The 17,706-nt window shown below is 41.3% G+C and overlaps 1 protein-coding gene across 3 annotated transcripts in view; it reads right to left on the bottom strand.

The window, feature by feature from the left end:
• The window catches only part of mybpc2a (myosin binding protein Ca), a 36,334-nt gene that overhangs the window by 5,508 nt on the left and 13,120 nt on the right, over positions 1 to 17,706 (bottom strand). For all 3 annotated transcript variants that reach the window (XM_023413825.2, XM_087175968.1, XM_087175967.1), the window contains 17 exons: positions 17,086 to 17,142; positions 16,841 to 17,010; positions 16,447 to 16,579; positions 13,176 to 13,300; positions 10,380 to 10,485; positions 9,099 to 9,268; positions 7,045 to 7,210; positions 6,433 to 6,539; positions 6,323 to 6,352; positions 5,382 to 5,521; positions 4,981 to 5,140; positions 3,931 to 4,035; positions 3,570 to 3,758; positions 3,298 to 3,432; positions 2,242 to 2,409; positions 1,744 to 1,832; positions 513 to 708 (listed from right to left, as the gene is read on the bottom strand). In XM_023413825.2, the coding sequence (XP_023269593.1) occupies positions 513 to 708; positions 1,744 to 1,832; positions 2,242 to 2,409; positions 3,298 to 3,432; positions 3,570 to 3,758; positions 3,931 to 4,035; positions 4,981 to 5,140; positions 5,382 to 5,521; positions 6,323 to 6,352; positions 6,433 to 6,539; positions 7,045 to 7,210; positions 9,099 to 9,268; positions 10,380 to 10,485; positions 13,176 to 13,300; positions 16,447 to 16,579; positions 16,841 to 17,010; positions 17,086 to 17,142 (2,246 nt within the window). The remainder of the gene's footprint in view (positions 1 to 512; positions 709 to 1,743; positions 1,833 to 2,241; positions 2,410 to 3,297; positions 3,433 to 3,569; positions 3,759 to 3,930; positions 4,036 to 4,980; positions 5,141 to 5,381; positions 5,522 to 6,322; positions 6,353 to 6,432; positions 6,540 to 7,044; positions 7,211 to 9,098; positions 9,269 to 10,379; positions 10,486 to 13,175; positions 13,301 to 16,446; positions 16,580 to 16,840; positions 17,011 to 17,085; positions 17,143 to 17,706) is intronic.

Here is a 17,706-nt window from a genome sequence, read left to right as displayed (position 1 = left end):
GGGGGGGGGGCTGATCACAGGAGCTGCAGCCTCTCATTAGCTCAACCTTCTCAGCAGAGGAAGTGACAGAGTAGCCCTCAAAATCCAAACCTAATCCCAGTCTACACGCAAATAATCCCAGCGGAGCCCCGCCAAATAATCCACCCCCGGTACCCTGACCCGGGGAGACGAGCCGTAAGCTGAGGAATGAGCTGGCGGGCCACATGTAGCAGTGCAAGAGCAAGGATTACTCGAGAGAGGGGAATCAGCGCTTTGATGATTTGCTACTTTGAGTCACAGATCCTTAGGAGTATGAAATTAGGAATTATCATCAACTTTGAGAGGAAAAAAAAAAGAGAAACTCATGACATGTCACAGATTTGGCCTCAAGCCAACATCCCCCTCCAAACGGGTTATTAACAGTGAATGTGAAGCAGGATCCATGCACGGTGTTCTAATCTTAATGAGAGAACATGCAACAGGGAGCATCAAGGTGGAGCTAAGAGGGTTGTCTTTGCCATGACGGGACTGACCTACGACCTGGATGTGTATGTCAGCGCTATCCGACATGTTCTCGATCTGGACAGACAGCGTGTAAATTCCAGAGTGGGTTCTCTCTGACGAGCGGATGAAGAGGATGCTGTCCACTTCACTGGTGCGAGTTCCCACCGTTTTGTCCTCCAGGGGAACGCCGTCTTTGAGCCAGTTCACGATGGGGCGAGGCTTACCCTGCAGTCACAGCGACAGGAAGGAATCAAGACAAAGAAATCTGTGAATTAGTCTTGTGATTAATGTCTCAAAGAACACTGTTTTTAATTTTTTTGCGACAGAAAATTCATCATGTTTTGGCTATGAACTGTTTTGTTGCGTCCTGTTCTGGTTAAACATGTCTCAGCCTTAGTTAGAAAACATATTCCATCATGAGTAGAGTCTGTCCACAGAGCCGTGGGTGCTCTTCTCTCCCAGGAGAGCGTCGTGAAGCCACGTCCTCTGTCTCCGAGTATGCTTTTCATCTTGCTTCTTCAAAAGCAAGCCGAGCTAAGGCTCACTTTCTCTTGTCTATTTTTATTTATAACAATGGCTTCCCCCTTTGCTACTTATGCTTCGCTTCTTTTCACCATTACAACAATTTGCAAGCTGCTGTCAAATGATGTGATGCTCCTTGTGCCCTTTGAGCTGCTGCTCCCTCTGCTACTTGCAGGGTTTACAGATCTGATTTGCATTTCAGAGGGAAAAAAACTGCCCTATCAGATTGCAGCAGAAGGGATGTCTTAAGCAGTTATTTGGTTATTTGCTCTCTCAAGAATACGCAAGTAAAGTTCATTTGGATATGTTACAGAAAACTATGGGCGACCGTAAATGAAAACAGGCTGTTTTAAACATATCTCTTGTCTGTCTTCTTGGCACAGTTGAGTTTTTACTTCAAATAAACCACTCCAGACTTCACCTGAAACCCCTGTGCGATGACCTATTTTATGTGGATCATGGAGTGGCTTTTTAGGCTTCTGCTGCATTTTTGTCCATTTTTCAAATAAACCAAATTTAGAGTCTGATCTGGCCATTTAGCACAAGGTCAGTGGGAAAGCAACCTTGTAATCTTTAAGCACCTTGTATAGCAGAAGCTTGCCAGAACTGGTTTTACTCTGTTACTCTGTCTAATCTAGTCCGTATAATCAAAAGTCTGCTTTTAGACTGACAAAAAAATTAACAAAATACAAAGCAGGAGCAAAAAACCAGCAGGAGCTTGGCCAGATTTGGACTAACCTGGAAGGGGATGACCAAGTTCACCTTCTCGCCCACAACCGCGATGAGTTTGGTTCTCAGATGGCGAGGCAGACGGATCTTAGGATGCTCTGGGGGGTGGACACAGGACAGACGGCAAGTGGAGATGAGAGGAGTGGGGTTTGTGGGTGTGTGAGGGAGTGTAGCTGTATTAAATGTACAGCATGTACAGTTTGTATATTATGTGTTTGGTTATGACTGTGTGTGTACCATAAATATAAATTAATGAGACATGAAAATACATACATCCTTCTTAGATGTAGTATGTGGTTAAGAAACAATCTATGAGAAGGTTTACAGTAATTTTATTACAGATAAGTGGTAAACTTGATAATTAACTGTTGACTGTACTGGTACCAAAATAGGTTTCTGTTACAGCTTTAACAGATTTAATATGAACAATATGAAATATATCCATATATCAGTAAAATATATGTTGGATTTTAAAAAAAGGCAGACGAGTTAAAACATGTATCTCACCCATGATCTCTCTGATAGTGATGGCCTGGGAGAGAGTGGCGGGGGGGCTGCGCCCGGCGATGTTGACAGCCACCACTCTGAATAGCATCTTCTCCCCCACTGGGAGACCCTTCACCCTGTACTGGTTCTTTGACACTGGTTCCTCATTAGCCTGCACCCACTGGTCACCTGAGGGATGAGTCGGATCAGACAAGGAACAGACCAGAAAAAACAGAATCAGTCTGGTTTTCTGGTCTCAGGGTAATGTTGAGAAGATCATCAGGAATCAGGTGTGAATGTTGATCACTAATTGACTGTTTGCTAAACTCTGCTCCCCCAAGTTTCTGTTTCTACACCTGTCAAGCTTTACATCCTCACGTAGGATATTATGCTGTTTACAGTGATCCGACGTAAGTTGACAAAAATAGACTTCCCATTTCTACCTGGCAACTGTCAGGTTTGCCGAATGAAATGATGATTGTCAGTGACATATTTTATTAGCTGTAGCTGGTTAGCTCATTTAGCTGACATTAGCTTTAGGAGCTTGTTGAAAACGTCTATGGCTGACCTGAAAATGAGAATCTTGTAAAAGGGGGCTTAAATATGCACATGACATGAAATAATTGTGAAACACTGCGGCTAAGGCTAAAGCTAAAACACTGTAGATTTGCTAGGTGTCAAGTTGGGCTTTTTTTTAACATACCCTGTGATTTAACACATGATGCATTATCATTTAATTGAATGGTTATTATTGTTGGTAGGAAAGTTAGACAGATGTGCCGACAACTTTTGGGTTTCTGAAAAATCTCGTCGGCTGGTGTATCCTCCTTCAGCGTGAATGCTAGCTAGCTAAAAAGGGTTTTCACAGCTAAAAAGATAAAGAAAGTTGTGCTGGAGAAGAATGGACATTAACCAAACGGATTTTTCCCACCTTAATTAACTAATAACCCAAAACTAATATAGATCTACATTGCATCAGTTTAATGCTTTATAGATTTAATGCCACTATTAGTTACAAATGATAAACCCTCAATAACACCTTAGTATTCAGTGGTGTCTATTTTTGCGTATATTTACTTCCTTCTTTGCAGTACTCAATGATGTAACCATCGATGCCGCCTGCTCCGATTTTCTCTGGAGGACGCCACTTGAGTGCGCAGGTAGTGTCTGTCACATCATCCACGATGAGACGAGTGGGCTCGCTGGTGGGGGCTGAGAGAGACAGGAGCTAATTAATACGTTAATACCCAGTGTAAATGGGATGGGAGGTAGGTTAAGCTGCCTCAATGAGCATTGTGTGCAAAACCTCTGTTAATTAACCATTCTGCTAATGACAAATGGCAACGCACCAATGGGCATGAAGGGCTTCGAGCTTGCACTGGGCTGAGAGACGCCGATGCCGTTGACTGCAAACACTCTCATCTCATAAAGAACGCCCTCAATCATCTTCTTCGCCTCGTACGTGGTGGACTCATAAACATCAAAGTTGAGCCTGGTCCATCTGGACGAGCCAATCTTTTTCCTCTCCATCAGGTACCCTGGAGGAGGCGATATCAACATACGGTGAAATCATTAAAAGTGGCTCAGCGGTTCTTTGGAAAGGAGTTAAAAAACATTGCACTGTAATAAACACAGAGGCTTGTAAACTGCTGTTTCCCCCTGGGAGGAAGACATCAGATGTGAACATTAGATGCTGTGTTTCAGGGGTACCTTTAACGGGAACTCCGCCGTCAACTGCAGGAGGGTCCCATGTGATCGTGGCAGAGTCCTCGCCAACTGACGTGCATTTGACATTCTCAGGAGGGTTGGGCACATCTGGAGAGGCAGGTTACAGTCGGAAATGGAAAATGAGGAGAGATGAAACAGAGAGTCAAATGAGAGAAGGCTTGGATGTGGGAGGAAGTGGGATTTTTAGGCAGTACGGTATGTAAGGAAGCATGCAGGTGAGAGTTGCAGAGTGAAATTATCCCATTTAAACCTATATATATGTTCAAAGCTTCTTCTTTTTTATTTTTTACCAAATCAAATAATTTTGACTTTTTGTCAAATGTGTATTTAAAATGTTGTATCAGCACGCCAAATCATGTATACTTCACCACTACTGCCAACCATATAGCAAAGCATAGTCTTTCAACGCATGCTGTAGTGTTTTAGATCTTTTAATATGTTTTAACAACATTCCAGTCGTTGGTTATTATTCATGTCCTGAATGAGCTTGAAGGCCATCACATTGAATATGCTCTCTGCCAATATTAGGGCTAAGATTATGGTATATAATTACTTTTTAAATTGTACATTTACACTACTGATGCGTTATCAATTTTAAAAACAAGCCATGCTCACAATGAACATGCTCTCTGCTTTTACAGGTATCACAGTTATGCAGTCATGATTACAGGGTAACACTCGCATTTATCTGCATTAATGCACAACAATAACCTAACCTACGATTATCTAGTTTTTTTTTTTAATTATGTGAAAATAAACGTAAAACTGCCATGAATATCTAAAAACATTCAAATATTCAGTACATGTACAGCATTTCTGAATACAGGTCTGGCTACAATATGCAACATTCATATGTTGCAGGGTTTCAAAAAATGGAACCAACAGTGGTAATTTGGGATTATTTTCACTCATTTTGCATCAATATTTTCCGACCATTACCCAGTCCCAGCTCAGAACCATCCCACTCTCAGCGAGCCAGGAAAAAGAGGATGGGAGCAACAAAAGGCAGGAAAATTAGAAGAATCCACTGACCCACGATCTTGACAAAGAGTTCAGCCTTGTCCTCTCCAGCAGGGTTAGTCACGGTGATGGAGTAGTGGCCCTCATCTTCTTTCTCCGCCCCCTCTATTACAAAGCTGCTCAGGGTCTTCCTCGTCTCCACGCGGACCCGTCCCTCGGCCTCAGACAACACCTATCACACCGGGCAGGACAGAGACAGACAGAACAAAGGGCACTGTTGAAGAGAACGGTGTCGCACAGCTGCCACAATGAAAGGTGATGCAACCTCCCCACTCTAATTCATGTGTCATTCTTCTTTTGTACTGTGACTAACGGCTGGAGTCTCTGATTGACGCACAGAGGTAGAAAGTATCTGACGTGTGTTTGAGTGTGTATGAGGTGAGTGGTGAGAATCCCTCTGTGTTCTCCCTCACTTGGTCTCCTTTCATCCAGCACACGGTGGGCGCCGGCTCTCCTGTGATCTCGACGTCAAGGCGCAGTTTGTTTCCAGCCACCACTGTGATGGTGTTCTTGCTGCCAGTGCCGCTGGTGTCCAAGTGGATTTTGGGAGGATCTGTCATTAGAGGAGAAGATGGGAGGAAAGAGGTGAGTCAGGTTAGAAAAATAACTGCTCTGATGCTTCTGTTGTTTTCAGAGTAGATCACTCTGCTCTGGTAGAAAACTGAGCTTTAGCATTTACATTGGGAGCAGCATCATGTCGAAGTGGGTGATGCTAAACAAGCAAGCTAGGGCGTGTGTCCACTAGGAGCCGGGGAGACTGTTACCAGCATTTTACCAGTTGAATAATTTATTTCATGTCATGCGCACTTTAAATCATTTTTGCGTTATCTCTTCAAAGACGGACACCTGCAGTATTGTGTCAGTGTTGCAGTTCATGATCGGAAAGAAGTTCAAAGAGCAACTTAATAGCAGCTGGAAGTCTTGTTTTTGCTGACTCCCGGTGATTTAACGACTTACCTTGCTGACGTCACAGTGTACCACAGGTACTGCCGGGTGTGTCAAAAAAAGTAGAAGCAAAGCACTCCGATTTACCGCAGCCAGAAACTTAGTTTTACAGCATATTGATGTTTGTGGGAAAAAATTAGCACTTTCTTTTCAGGTAGATACCTAGTGCAAACATATCCTTACTTTAAATTTTTCAAAACTAACTTTTCCTCAACCCAGTTGGCAGGTTGAGCCAGTGTTCACACAGGTGATTGAAAGATGGTGTCCGGAGTCACTGAACTTTTTCTGTGTTAAACCAGTCCACAATCTTTCCTTTAACCAAGTACTGCCAGTGCCCAAACATAACCGTAAACAATAAGATAAATGTAATATATGTAAATGTACATATTCTAGAGAAAACAAGACTTACCTTGTCGGGGAACATAGTCAATCTTGATCTCTGAGGAGAAAAATATATGTGGTTAGCTCATATTCCGTAAAAACATCAGATGCCTATTTGTGTTTGCATGTCGCTCTCACCCAGGAAGTTGAGTTTTGCGGAGAGAGAAAGAGCGTAGCCGTCAGGGACAAACGTATAATCTCCAGCGTCTGAAGGCTTCACGTCATCAATCGTCAGCTTGTGGATCCTGGAGACATGTTACCAGATGTAACCAAGGAGACAACACTCGTTGTGACTCGCATATATGCAAAAGACAGTTGCCCTGGCAACATACTCCATGAGGCAATATCGCAGAGTGAGAAACATACTAAATGGCTTTCACCTTGTGTGACCGCTGTCGCCTTGGCATATCTCCTGCCATAGGCAGCTCTGAGCGAGGGATTACTGAGAGAAACATCAGACCCTAGGGGTGTGTGTGTGTGTGTGTGTGTGTGTGTGTGTGTGTGTTTTTAGAGGTTAGAGCTCTACAAAATCCAAGAAATGGGTCAAACAACTAGGAAAACCCTTTGGTAATAGTTTGCCAGTGAATGGGACAGACAGTGCTTATTGTGATAGCTCTATCATTGTGTGAGTCTGTGTGCTGTGTCTGCATGTGATTGTACGTGTAGCAGCACATGACAATTGGGACAGAGAGCTCAAAGCAACTGCTGCCTGACATTCAAACATGGAGCCACAGCAGTCTGATATAATACCTTCCAATGTGTGTCATTTTGATGCGATTGCTGGGGTGGACTTCGACGCCGTCCTTGAACCATTTCCCCGTCACTTTTTCATCAGACACTTCGCACTTGAATACAGCCTGTTCAGCAGCCTTCACTGTCAGGTCAGCTATGCTCTGCAGAACCTGCAGCTCCTTATCTGCAGCAAACACACCAACATAGATCACTACATATCGTAGCATTCAGATAAATACAGCCCGTGACTATAAGTTTTAAATGCACTGCAGTAATGCAGTAATCATTACTTGCCCAAATTCAGCATGCAAAGGGAGAAGAACTGAGCTTCACATATACTTCAGAAGTGTGAAGCACTGAAGAAATTAAAATCTAATCTAATCTAATCCACTGGTAATTCCTGATTTTTAAGGAATAGTTCAACATGTTGGAATATAAGCTTTCTCACTTTCTTGGAGTTAAATGAGATGATTGATGCCACCCTCATGTCTGTACAATCAATTTGTAGCTGGAGCTAGCCAGTGGTTAGCTTAGCTTAGCACAAAGTCTGGAAATGGGGAAACAACTAGCTTGTCTGTCCAAATGTACAAAAAACCGCCTACCAGCACCTCCACATTTTAGTCAGTTATGTAATTTCTCGTGAATTCACCAAAAAGTATAAAAATGGCTTTTTTTTGCTTTTTTTTTTTTACAATGGGGTGGGGGACCATATGTTTATTAAAAAAAAATGAAAAACAACGTGCCAATTTCCCCCCAGGCTATGTTTTCTTGACTCCTGTGAATGTCAGCTACAACATGACTCACTGTGGGACACTACAATAATGAGGTGTTTCTCCATGATCTCGGCGTGCACCTTATGCAAGCAGTCTATTTAGCCATTTAGGTTGCAACACTATGTTCATATTGGCCACCTGGTGCACTCTAACTATGACTGGAGTGCCTAGTCTGGAGGAAGGCCAGACGTCTTCTTGCATTCGAATCAATTTAGGAGATTCGTCTGGCTTGCATTTAACAGTGACTGCCTGATATCTGAAGGGCAAGACGGGACCCAGCCATCGGTTTTGGAGGCGTAAAAGAAAATGAGCATGACGAATAGTGTGATGAACAACTGATACAAGAGATTAATGAAGTAATATTAATTATGACATGAGTAATGACTAATTTATTGCTTTTCATGCTTGTCAGAATGGAAAACATCAACATGCGCTGATGTGTAAATTTTCTTCAAGTTCCTAATTATAGAGCCATGTATGAAATACTTGTTAGTAAACTTTATACACCAGCTGATAGTCTGTAACTTACTGCTCTTGCTGCTAAGAGTACTGATTTTCTCATTTTAGCACACCCCTGATTACGTGTTGAAGCTTTTAACTATAGACAATACATTTAGGTTGTTTGATTTTAAAGGTCCCATGTTTTACACTATTCTGGTGTTTTATTTGAAGTGTTGATCCATAAGAAGATATATTTGTGGTTTTAAATACCAAAAATAATCTCAATGTAGTTTTACATCTCCTCTGTCAGGCTTCTCTCTGGAGCTCTAGTAACAACAGGTCGGTGAGCCAATCAGAAGAGAGGAGACTCTGAGCGTCTTCTGACTGAGTTAATAAAAATATAGCAGATTTCAGGTAAACACTCAGAGAAACCAAATCCTGCATGGTTGGATGCTGGGTTCAGGTGGGCCATGCTGGGGGCATAGCTGAGTGTGTTGACTGTTTCTTTGTGACATCACAATGTTACGAAAGTCCTGACAGCTCGTTTTAAGGCTCAGCTTCTGAATACAGGCTGTGTGCATTTTGTCCGTGGATTGAGCACTTTGATGCTTTCACAGTATTCATATAGCACCTACAACCATTTTTTAATCATCTTACTTTCCACAAAATGGGACTTTTAATTGCTCATGTAGTTTTTTTCTTTATGAAGTAATCTTGGTTTGATGTAATTTCCCTGTTGCATTTCAAGTTGGTTTGTAATAGGCAGCTCAGTATAAAACCACAGAACTCACGCTAAGTTTTTACTTGTTTAGAAGAAATGTCACTGACTGGCAGTGACTCGAACAGAAGAAGAGTTACCTTCAACCTCCAGTTCTGCTTTCGACTCTCCACCATTGGTGAAGACGTGGTACATTCCAATATCTTCCTTAGTAGCTTCATTTATGATCAAAATGTGCCTCTTCCCATCTTTTTTAAACCTGTACTTTGAACCTGCAGTTTCTCTGTTCAGCTCAACTCCATCTTTCATCCTGAGGAGAAAACACACACACACACATAAACACATATGCTTTAGTGACACAAGAGAGGAAGAGCTGATTGACACATCTGCAATGTTCTACTTGGCTACAGCCTTCAGGGATCACAAGGTTTAGGAACATTTTAAAAACGGTGCAGAAGTCTAAGAGTTCTTCAAATATACTCTGGGCGCTGCAATCAAAGTAGCAAAAAAAATAGTTCAGAACATTTTTCAAAATAAAGTTTTATCCATCGCAGTACAACAGTAGTATGTTTTATATCATTTTGTTTGAAGATGTGAAAACGTGTGAATAGAATCATTAATTCTTAACAATAAAAACAAGGGACATTATCCAGTGAAAACAGTTTTCCAGTTCATGTAGCTTTGATTAATATTTTGTTTAAAATGGTTTTCCAACATAAAAAGTAAAAAAAAAAAAAAAAGACTGAAAAGGGATTGAAAGCAGATCTGTGTTTACTTCCTTGGCCCCGGTTCAATTTAACCTCTGGTTAAATACTTATTTCTTTATTAAACTAGAATGGCACTCAGTAGGTCACCTACCTCTGCCATGGTTAAACAATCCTTCACAAGTCTGTGATCTGCACCAAACTGTACAAAGTCATAGATGCCATCACCATTAATATGTCAGATTTTTTACATCAAGGTCCTAACATTATTTCCTGAGAAATTGATGAAAATGTTGAAAAATGCCCTATCACCCAGTGTTTTGGAAAGTGATTTAAAAAACAAAAAAAAAACACCCCTTTTACTGGATCAGCACCAAAATTCTTCCCTGGCCAATGCCACATCCCTCCAGCAAGCTGCACATCAGTTCAGTACTTTTTGTATAATCTTGCTGACAAACCAACAAACAGACACAGGTAAAAACATAGCCAGAGGAAATAAAAGCAACATCTGAGGCTGACATAACATTGTACAATTTTGATGAGCTGTGCCAACATTTCCCATGAGACTTTTTACAGTTGTTTTACAGGTCCTGCAAATATTTGTAAGATGGCTATTAACCATTAGCAAGGTATGACCTCACTGATTACTAAATGACTAATGCATTTTGAGATATATTAATATGTGAACAAATTACATAACAAGCAATACTATCTTACCATATGACGTTGGCTCCTTCCTCAGACACTTCCACCTCAAACTCCACCTTCTCACCCACCACAGTGTGGACATCATCCAGCAGCTTGGTGATGGTGATTGGAGGCTCTGAGGACAAACAGAACGCTTTCAGTCAAACCCCAGAACAACAGTTGTGTATTGAGTCAGTTTTATTATGTAAATCACCCACTGTACACATCTAAACCACCAGTGTAATGGCCAGGAACATGAGTGGTGAATAAAAGAAGTACGGTGCACATGGAATAAACAGAGCTGGAAGGTATCAGTACTTGAGCAGAGTGAGTAACACGTTCATACAGTAAATGTTTGAGCCTGGGGCTAAAATCTGGCACATCCAAAAATCTTGATTTCCACTAATATATAGGCTTTCCAAGTCAAACACAGTTAAGTGGAAATTTGGATTAGTGAAATGAGTTGCTAGTGGGGTTGGTTGAAGTATCAGCCACAGTTAATGACTTCAAGCAAACTGTAATCAAAAACTAACCAGGTGAGATGCAGTTTTTGTTTTACATATGTAGTAATAATAATAAGTTATACATAGCAGTGAAATACAGTTAATTTAACATCAACATCAATTAGAATCAATCAGACCACCTTTAGTCAGAACAACAAAATGTTTTTATTTTAATATTTTTATTGGAAAAATGGTTTGTTTATATCTGTGATATTGATTTCAACCATATTGTACAGCCCCAGTAGCCAAAGCTTTATTATTTGGTAGTTTTTCTAAAAGCACTCTTTCCTCCTCTGCGTATGGGGGGTGGGTGGCATGTACGGTGGCGCTTTTCTCAATTAGCAGCAAACACACGTAACATGTGCAAGTCCTCTTTTGAATTTGAATAACAGCATAACATGCTCCTTAATTCCTCATCAATGCCACCAAACACACCTGTCTCGTCGAGGTGGAAGATACCTCAAGTCTCCTGAGGTGACGGGACTCACATTGTGTAACCACATGTTGTGATGCTTGATGCTCTGCTAGCCTCAGCTATTTGTCATTGTCAGCATCCAGTGCCCCTCCGGACGTCTCACTTCTCTCCAACCTCAGCTGGAGAGCCCAGAAAGCCTCTGAACCACAGTCACAGCACCACAGACGATCGTACAGTCTGACTGCAGGCCTCACAAAAGTTTTGTGAAATGAGCTTGATGTCCTCAGTGTAATTCAGGGCTTTTCCACATAAAGAAACTGAGAGGAATTAATTTCCCTCAGGCATAACATGGAGGAGACACAACTAAAAAAGAAAGCAGGGGTTTGACCTGAGATGACCTAAATGCCTAACTCGTGAAATCTTTTCCAATATGAATGAAGTCATCATTTCAAATCTAAACATGCTTTCAAGCAACAACTACATTATAATTGTGTGTTTATTATTTTTTTTAAATCATATATTTGGGGAAATTTGATTATTTGCTTTCTTGCTGAGCAGCAGCAGAGAAGATCAATACCACTCTCATATCTATACATTCAATATGAAGCTACAGCCAGCAACTTAGCAATAATTAGCTTAGCACAAAGATTAAAAACAGGGGCAACCTGCTGCTTAGCTTAGTAGCTGAGCTAACCGGCTACTGGCCCTATACAGTATTTACTGTTTACATGATTGTGGTATCAAGCTCTTGGAAAGAAAGTAAAGAAGTGTATTTCCTAAGATGACAAACTTAATTTCAAAGGTATTATTATTAATAGAGGCTAACTAACTTATATTTTAGGAAAAGTGAAGCAAAGTAGGAACAAAATGAAGAAACTAGATAATGCAGGAACATAACAACAAATGAATCTAAATCTGACAGTTGCAACTCACTTCACAAAGCTTTGTGAGTGTTTGACGACATGGCGGAAACACAACAATGGCCCAACAATCATTTCACACCGCAACAGAGCAAAAGCCCGAGCTTTTGCCTAAGTACTTTATATCTAAGTAGTGTGACTGCTAGTTTTGACTGGCTGTCATTTGCTGAACTTCCCACTGCCCTCACTATGTCAAGATGAATCGGCAATAAAAGGCACTGATGTGGATGTTTGCAAACAGCAACACGAATGATATTTTTATGAAACACTCGCCCACACACGCACGGACACAGACTGTAGCTGCACGGGAGCGGTGTCTGTGGTGAAGAGCTTACCCTTTTGCCTGGCCTCTTATAATGTAAAAGCAGGATGTGCAGCAATGAGCACACAGTGTAAAGCATGGGATTAATATAGTAGCAGCAGACCCAATTACATCTATTAAAACCTCTCATACGCATTCACAAAAAAATGACACAGAGGAGGCCATCGAGATACAAGCACCAGAGTTAGATGAATACATCAATGACAACATGATGTGTTCTAAGAAGTTAGTTGGATTAAATAGCGTGGACCCTGCCCAGTCTAATATGTCATATAGCCTATAATATGATATAACATATAAAATCTACCAAAATAATAATATAAATAAATAAATTGGCCTTCAAAAACACAAATTTCAGTCAAGCTCTAATAAATATGACAACACATTAACACATACAGCACAAAGACAATGATACATGACAATAAACAAAACAAAAATTTCACACACCACGTACCCATTAAAAATGAGTGAGCAGTCTACAGAGCGCAGCATGCGACCATGAGGCATAAAAGCATTGAAATAAAACACATGACAAACACAGACACAAGAGGCGAGCAGAGCTGTCAAGCCTCTCAACACTCAAATGACAACATATTCTGAACCAAGCAGAAAAAACCCCTCTCCCGCCTGAAAGAAGGATTCCTCCAAAGACAGTGACTCATATACCTTTGACAAAAACCTCCGTGAAGCTCTTCTCCTCCCCAACCACGCACTCGTAAGCTGCGTCATCCGAAAGGTTGCACCTGTTGATAGTGAGTGTCCGCTTGTTGCCCACGCTCTCAAACACATACCTGGACGCACAGGGGATGATGGGGGAAGATTACACAAGGAGGATAAAGACCAAACCAGGAGAGAGAGAGAGACAAAGGGAGAGAGAGAAAGAAAAACTGCTTTCAGCAAATCCGAGACACAATCAGACTGAAAGGGCCGAAGACAATGGAGTGATTCACAGTTGTAAACAAAGAGAGACAAAGAATCCACGCATCCATGTAGACGTTGTGCATGCACACACACACACACACACACACACACACCAGCACATGCTCCCACTAACATACATTTGGGTTGTTGTACAAACATGGTGACAAATATCAGAGGACTATAGTAATGCCTCAGTCTCATCCCACGTAATAGAAGGTAGTCATGGGAAAGATTCCCATGGTTACGAGCTGCAAGTGTTTACATCATCAGACAACTCAAGGTAGCAACCGTCACAATCTGAATGAATCGTTACCTATTGTAAGGGCCGAGCTGCAGCTGAGGCAGAGTTATGAGTTTATGATCAAAATAGCGTTAAATTAGGATTTGCGTTCAGTTAATGAATGATGTTCGCTGCTGTGGGCACCCATGTTTGTCTGCTATTCAGACACATGTAGGTCTTTATAAAACAGACATCCACTAATTAGGGCCTGAGCACTAAAGGGTGCGAGGACCCTATTGTATCTGTAGTGTTTATTATTATTTAGCATCCTTTTTGGACTTTTTTTCAATGTTGGAGTGAAAAAAAAAAAACTTGTCAAAACCTGGCACCTACTTTACCCACAATGCAACTCAACTGCCAGTAGCTGGGTCAGAGATGCAGGTGTATTATACTAGAAGCAGCTATTGAAGCCTTGTGCTGCTAAGCCTGTAGCAGAGATGTCTGGTAAGCTTATTTAATAGGTGGGCTTCCATCCGCCTGTTTTTACAAAGTTGGATATCAATCAATAAAAATAAAATGCGTGCAAGTGCGATGGAAAGACTTACAGCAAATTAATCATAAGTGACATGACGCATGTGACGTAAACATCCACTGAAGAGACAAAAAAAATGGCGGCAGACAAAAACAGACGTGTGAGGAACAATGAGGCGATTGTGACGTGAAACAGAACTGCCACATTTGTGTAATGTTTTCGTACATGTTTTTTTTTCACCGTTTTAGTTTTGCCTGGTGCTCTTTTAATCAGATCATCTCGTTGCACCCTCTTCCTCTGTAGTGCTTTATTGGCACCCAGCTGGAAATATAGTGCCACCAACTGTTTACCTTGACAAACCGCCTCATATTCATGTAACGGCAGTGCACGCTGCATTTAGATGGAGACCCACTTATTTCTGACTCCACACCCCTAGATTTTTTTCATTTTGAAACTTGTAGCCTTCAGCCCCAACCAGTCTATCCAACTTCACACACAGCTCCTTCTAGACAAAAGACGTTACACAACTTTTTTCACACATACAGTTGTGCTTTCCAAGAGCTGTAAAACAGACTTTGATGTGTAAAATCAGTCGAGCCCCTTTAAAGTAATAATCCACAATAATTAAATACATATGTTATTCCACCATATTAGTTGGTCTAGGTATCAAACCACTCCCAGCTCAATTCCCTGTTCATTTAGTTAGCTCATTAGTTTTCATTTCTGTCATACCAAACATTTGTTCCTTATCACATGGGACTATAAACATCTTCCAGTGACAATAACTTACTCTAAATCAAAAGAGAATATTATATATATTATACATACTTTCAGATACGTATTTGTACACTGAATAGCAGAAGAAAAAATGAAATACTATGAGCCTAAAGTTGTCCTGACGCAGGGTTCTTTTTCCTCGTCACCCAGGTTTTCTCTCAGGAACAAGCTAACTTAAATGATCTGTATGTGAACAGACAACTGAGTCTTAAAAAATCAATTTCTGTTTTTATCTTACTAAGTATTGCCTGTTTCCAAGTACAAATGACAATGGAAAACAAAATGAAACAAATTTTCTATGTACACAGTACACAAATCCACTTTCATTCTTTCAGCCTGACATATGACCAGTTTCAACGCTAAGTGGTAAAATACTTGGGCTTAACTGACCGTAGTAAAATCTTTGCTTCAAATGTAATCATAATTTTCTGTACCATATTCATAGTTTATTATCCTAAATGTACACAAAGCCAGATGTGGTTTGTTTGAAATGAAACAAAGAAGACTGGGATTGTAGCAGGCTGTCTCTTTAGGAAAGGAAATCCTAACTCCACTGGCTCTGAGTCTGTAACCTAAGACATTTGATTTGTGAGAGCTCTATGTGCACAGTGCACAGCCTGGAAGAACCTCCTGAGAGGCTCTGTTCAGGGCAAATAGTCCCTCTTTCATTGTAACAGCCTTAATCAAAAGAGGAAGAGGGCTGCCATCCTTTCATTGAACAGCATGAAGCTACTCAAAATGGCAGATGGTGGAGTTCAGGGTTCGACATAACTGATGGCCTGATGGCCTGATAGCCCGGGGGCCAGGAGAAGTTTTTGCAGCACAAGTCGAATGACCAGTCACTGGCCCGGATGGATCAGTGATGGTTGTGGCCAGTCTCGGTGGGGTTTACAGTCAATGTCGTGGCGTATTGACGCAGACCGTCCTGAACAGCCACTGTACTCAACTGTAGTCTAACCAACTGCCAGTTGCTCTTGATGATAATTGCCTTGAACAGTCGCAAGGTAAGATTAGCTTGCTAACACCTTCCTTAGTAACCAATGCAATCTAATGCCAAGCATGGTTAACTATTAGCCTGTGAGCCAGCATTAACATTATTTCAATAGCAGCAGTCATTGCTTGTAAAATAACGGGTTACCGATTCCGAAGTCCTGGGTTCAACCAACATTTGTAACTTTGATAAAAGCCCAGCGTTGGAACAGATCTTTTCTCAACACTACGTCATGAGACTTGCTTCATATGTTTAGATAAGAACGGTAGTTTTTGGAAAACAATATGTGATATTATATATTTGTTTATTCAGTATTGTAGGGAGCAGTCAAAGCCAAAGCACCTCATCATGGAGGGGACTTGATTCCATCTCCAACAAAGCACACCAGTACACCTTAATACTATTCCTTAACATCACCAGTACACACACACATCTCACACATACACAGATACATATACTGTACAGCGCACCCCCAAAATAGAAGTAATTGGCTCACTTGGCTGATGGTTTGATTTCCTGTCCGTTTTTGAGCCACTTGACTTGAGCGTTGGCGTCAGTCAGTTCCACGCTGAGCTGGATCCTCTTGCCCTTGTCCACTGAGTAGGCTGAATCCAGCTTCCTCAGGAAAGCTGACAATAAAGCATCCTGTTAGTAGAGTTCAACCACTGCTTTAATAGCCAAATAATCCATAAGTGCCAACCAGCAGCAAGCATATGCTAGCACACATTCCACCTGCCGTCCCAGCTATATGACTTGTCCCCCCGAGGCCTTTAAACACTGCTGGTATTTACAGCCTTACAGCATTACAAAGCTCGTTTCCTGCCTGCCGCCTCACTCCCAGTCCACTCGCTGCTTTTGCCTCGTAACCCCTCTCTTATCTTGCCCCTCACCGTCACTCTTCTTGGGCTCCACCTTCTTCATCTTCTTCAGCCTCTTCAGCATGCCCCTCAGGTCTGTGATGCCATACTGAAAGGCAATCTTCTCGTAGTCGCAGGGCTTGGCCTCCTTTAAGATTTCCCATACATCCACTTCCTCTTTGGGCCCCTCTTGTTTCTTCTCCCTGATTATGTGCAAGAGTGATTGCAGATTCAACCAAAGTTAAGACAGTTGAAGATGGGAGATGCATCTCTCTTACCGTTTCTTGAGCAGCGCACTGAAGTCTAGATCACCAGCATCCTCACCTGCATCGCCGCTGGAGTTAAAATAAAAGAGATTTGGGGGATTATCATGGTATGTTTATAAACCTGTGCTATTTACAACACTGGTGAATTGGATAGCGAGAAAACAGCATTAGTAATTTTCACTAACAAATCCACTTTTCTTCCATATTACACAGAACCATAAATAGGCACAGAAATTACAAGACATAATTACAATCCTAACAAAGACAACATGAGCAAATACAACAGCACAGAGTGGACTTCTAATGAATTAGTGCCTCAAGTTAAAGCTTACCCTTTTTTCATCCTGCGCTCAGATAGACGCAAAAATAGGATGTGTGAGAACATAAAGCACAGCATTTGACGAGGATTACGAGTTACCATCATGTCCTAAATTCAAGTGACAGAAATCACAATGGACAAGCAACATGTAATTGCAACAGACATAGCAGAAATAAGCCATAAGCAACATTGCATGTATGTGTTCAAACAGAAACATTACACATATCACAGGAAATGAAAGTAAAAAGCAATTAAGTACAAGATATACAAGGGAAATTTAAAACAAGCTTTTCCTCATGAAGAGAGTTAAATAA

This window comes from Seriola lalandi, unplaced genomic scaffold (assembly GCF_002814215.2).
Source record: "Seriola lalandi dorsalis isolate HSWRI2012SDOR001 ecotype SW California unplaced genomic scaffold, Sedor1 jcf7180002054519, whole genome shotgun sequence".
Taxonomy (NCBI): Eukaryota; Metazoa; Chordata; class Actinopteri; order Carangiformes; family Carangidae; genus Seriola; species Seriola lalandi.
This window is presented reverse-complemented; position numbering and strand designations above follow the sequence as displayed.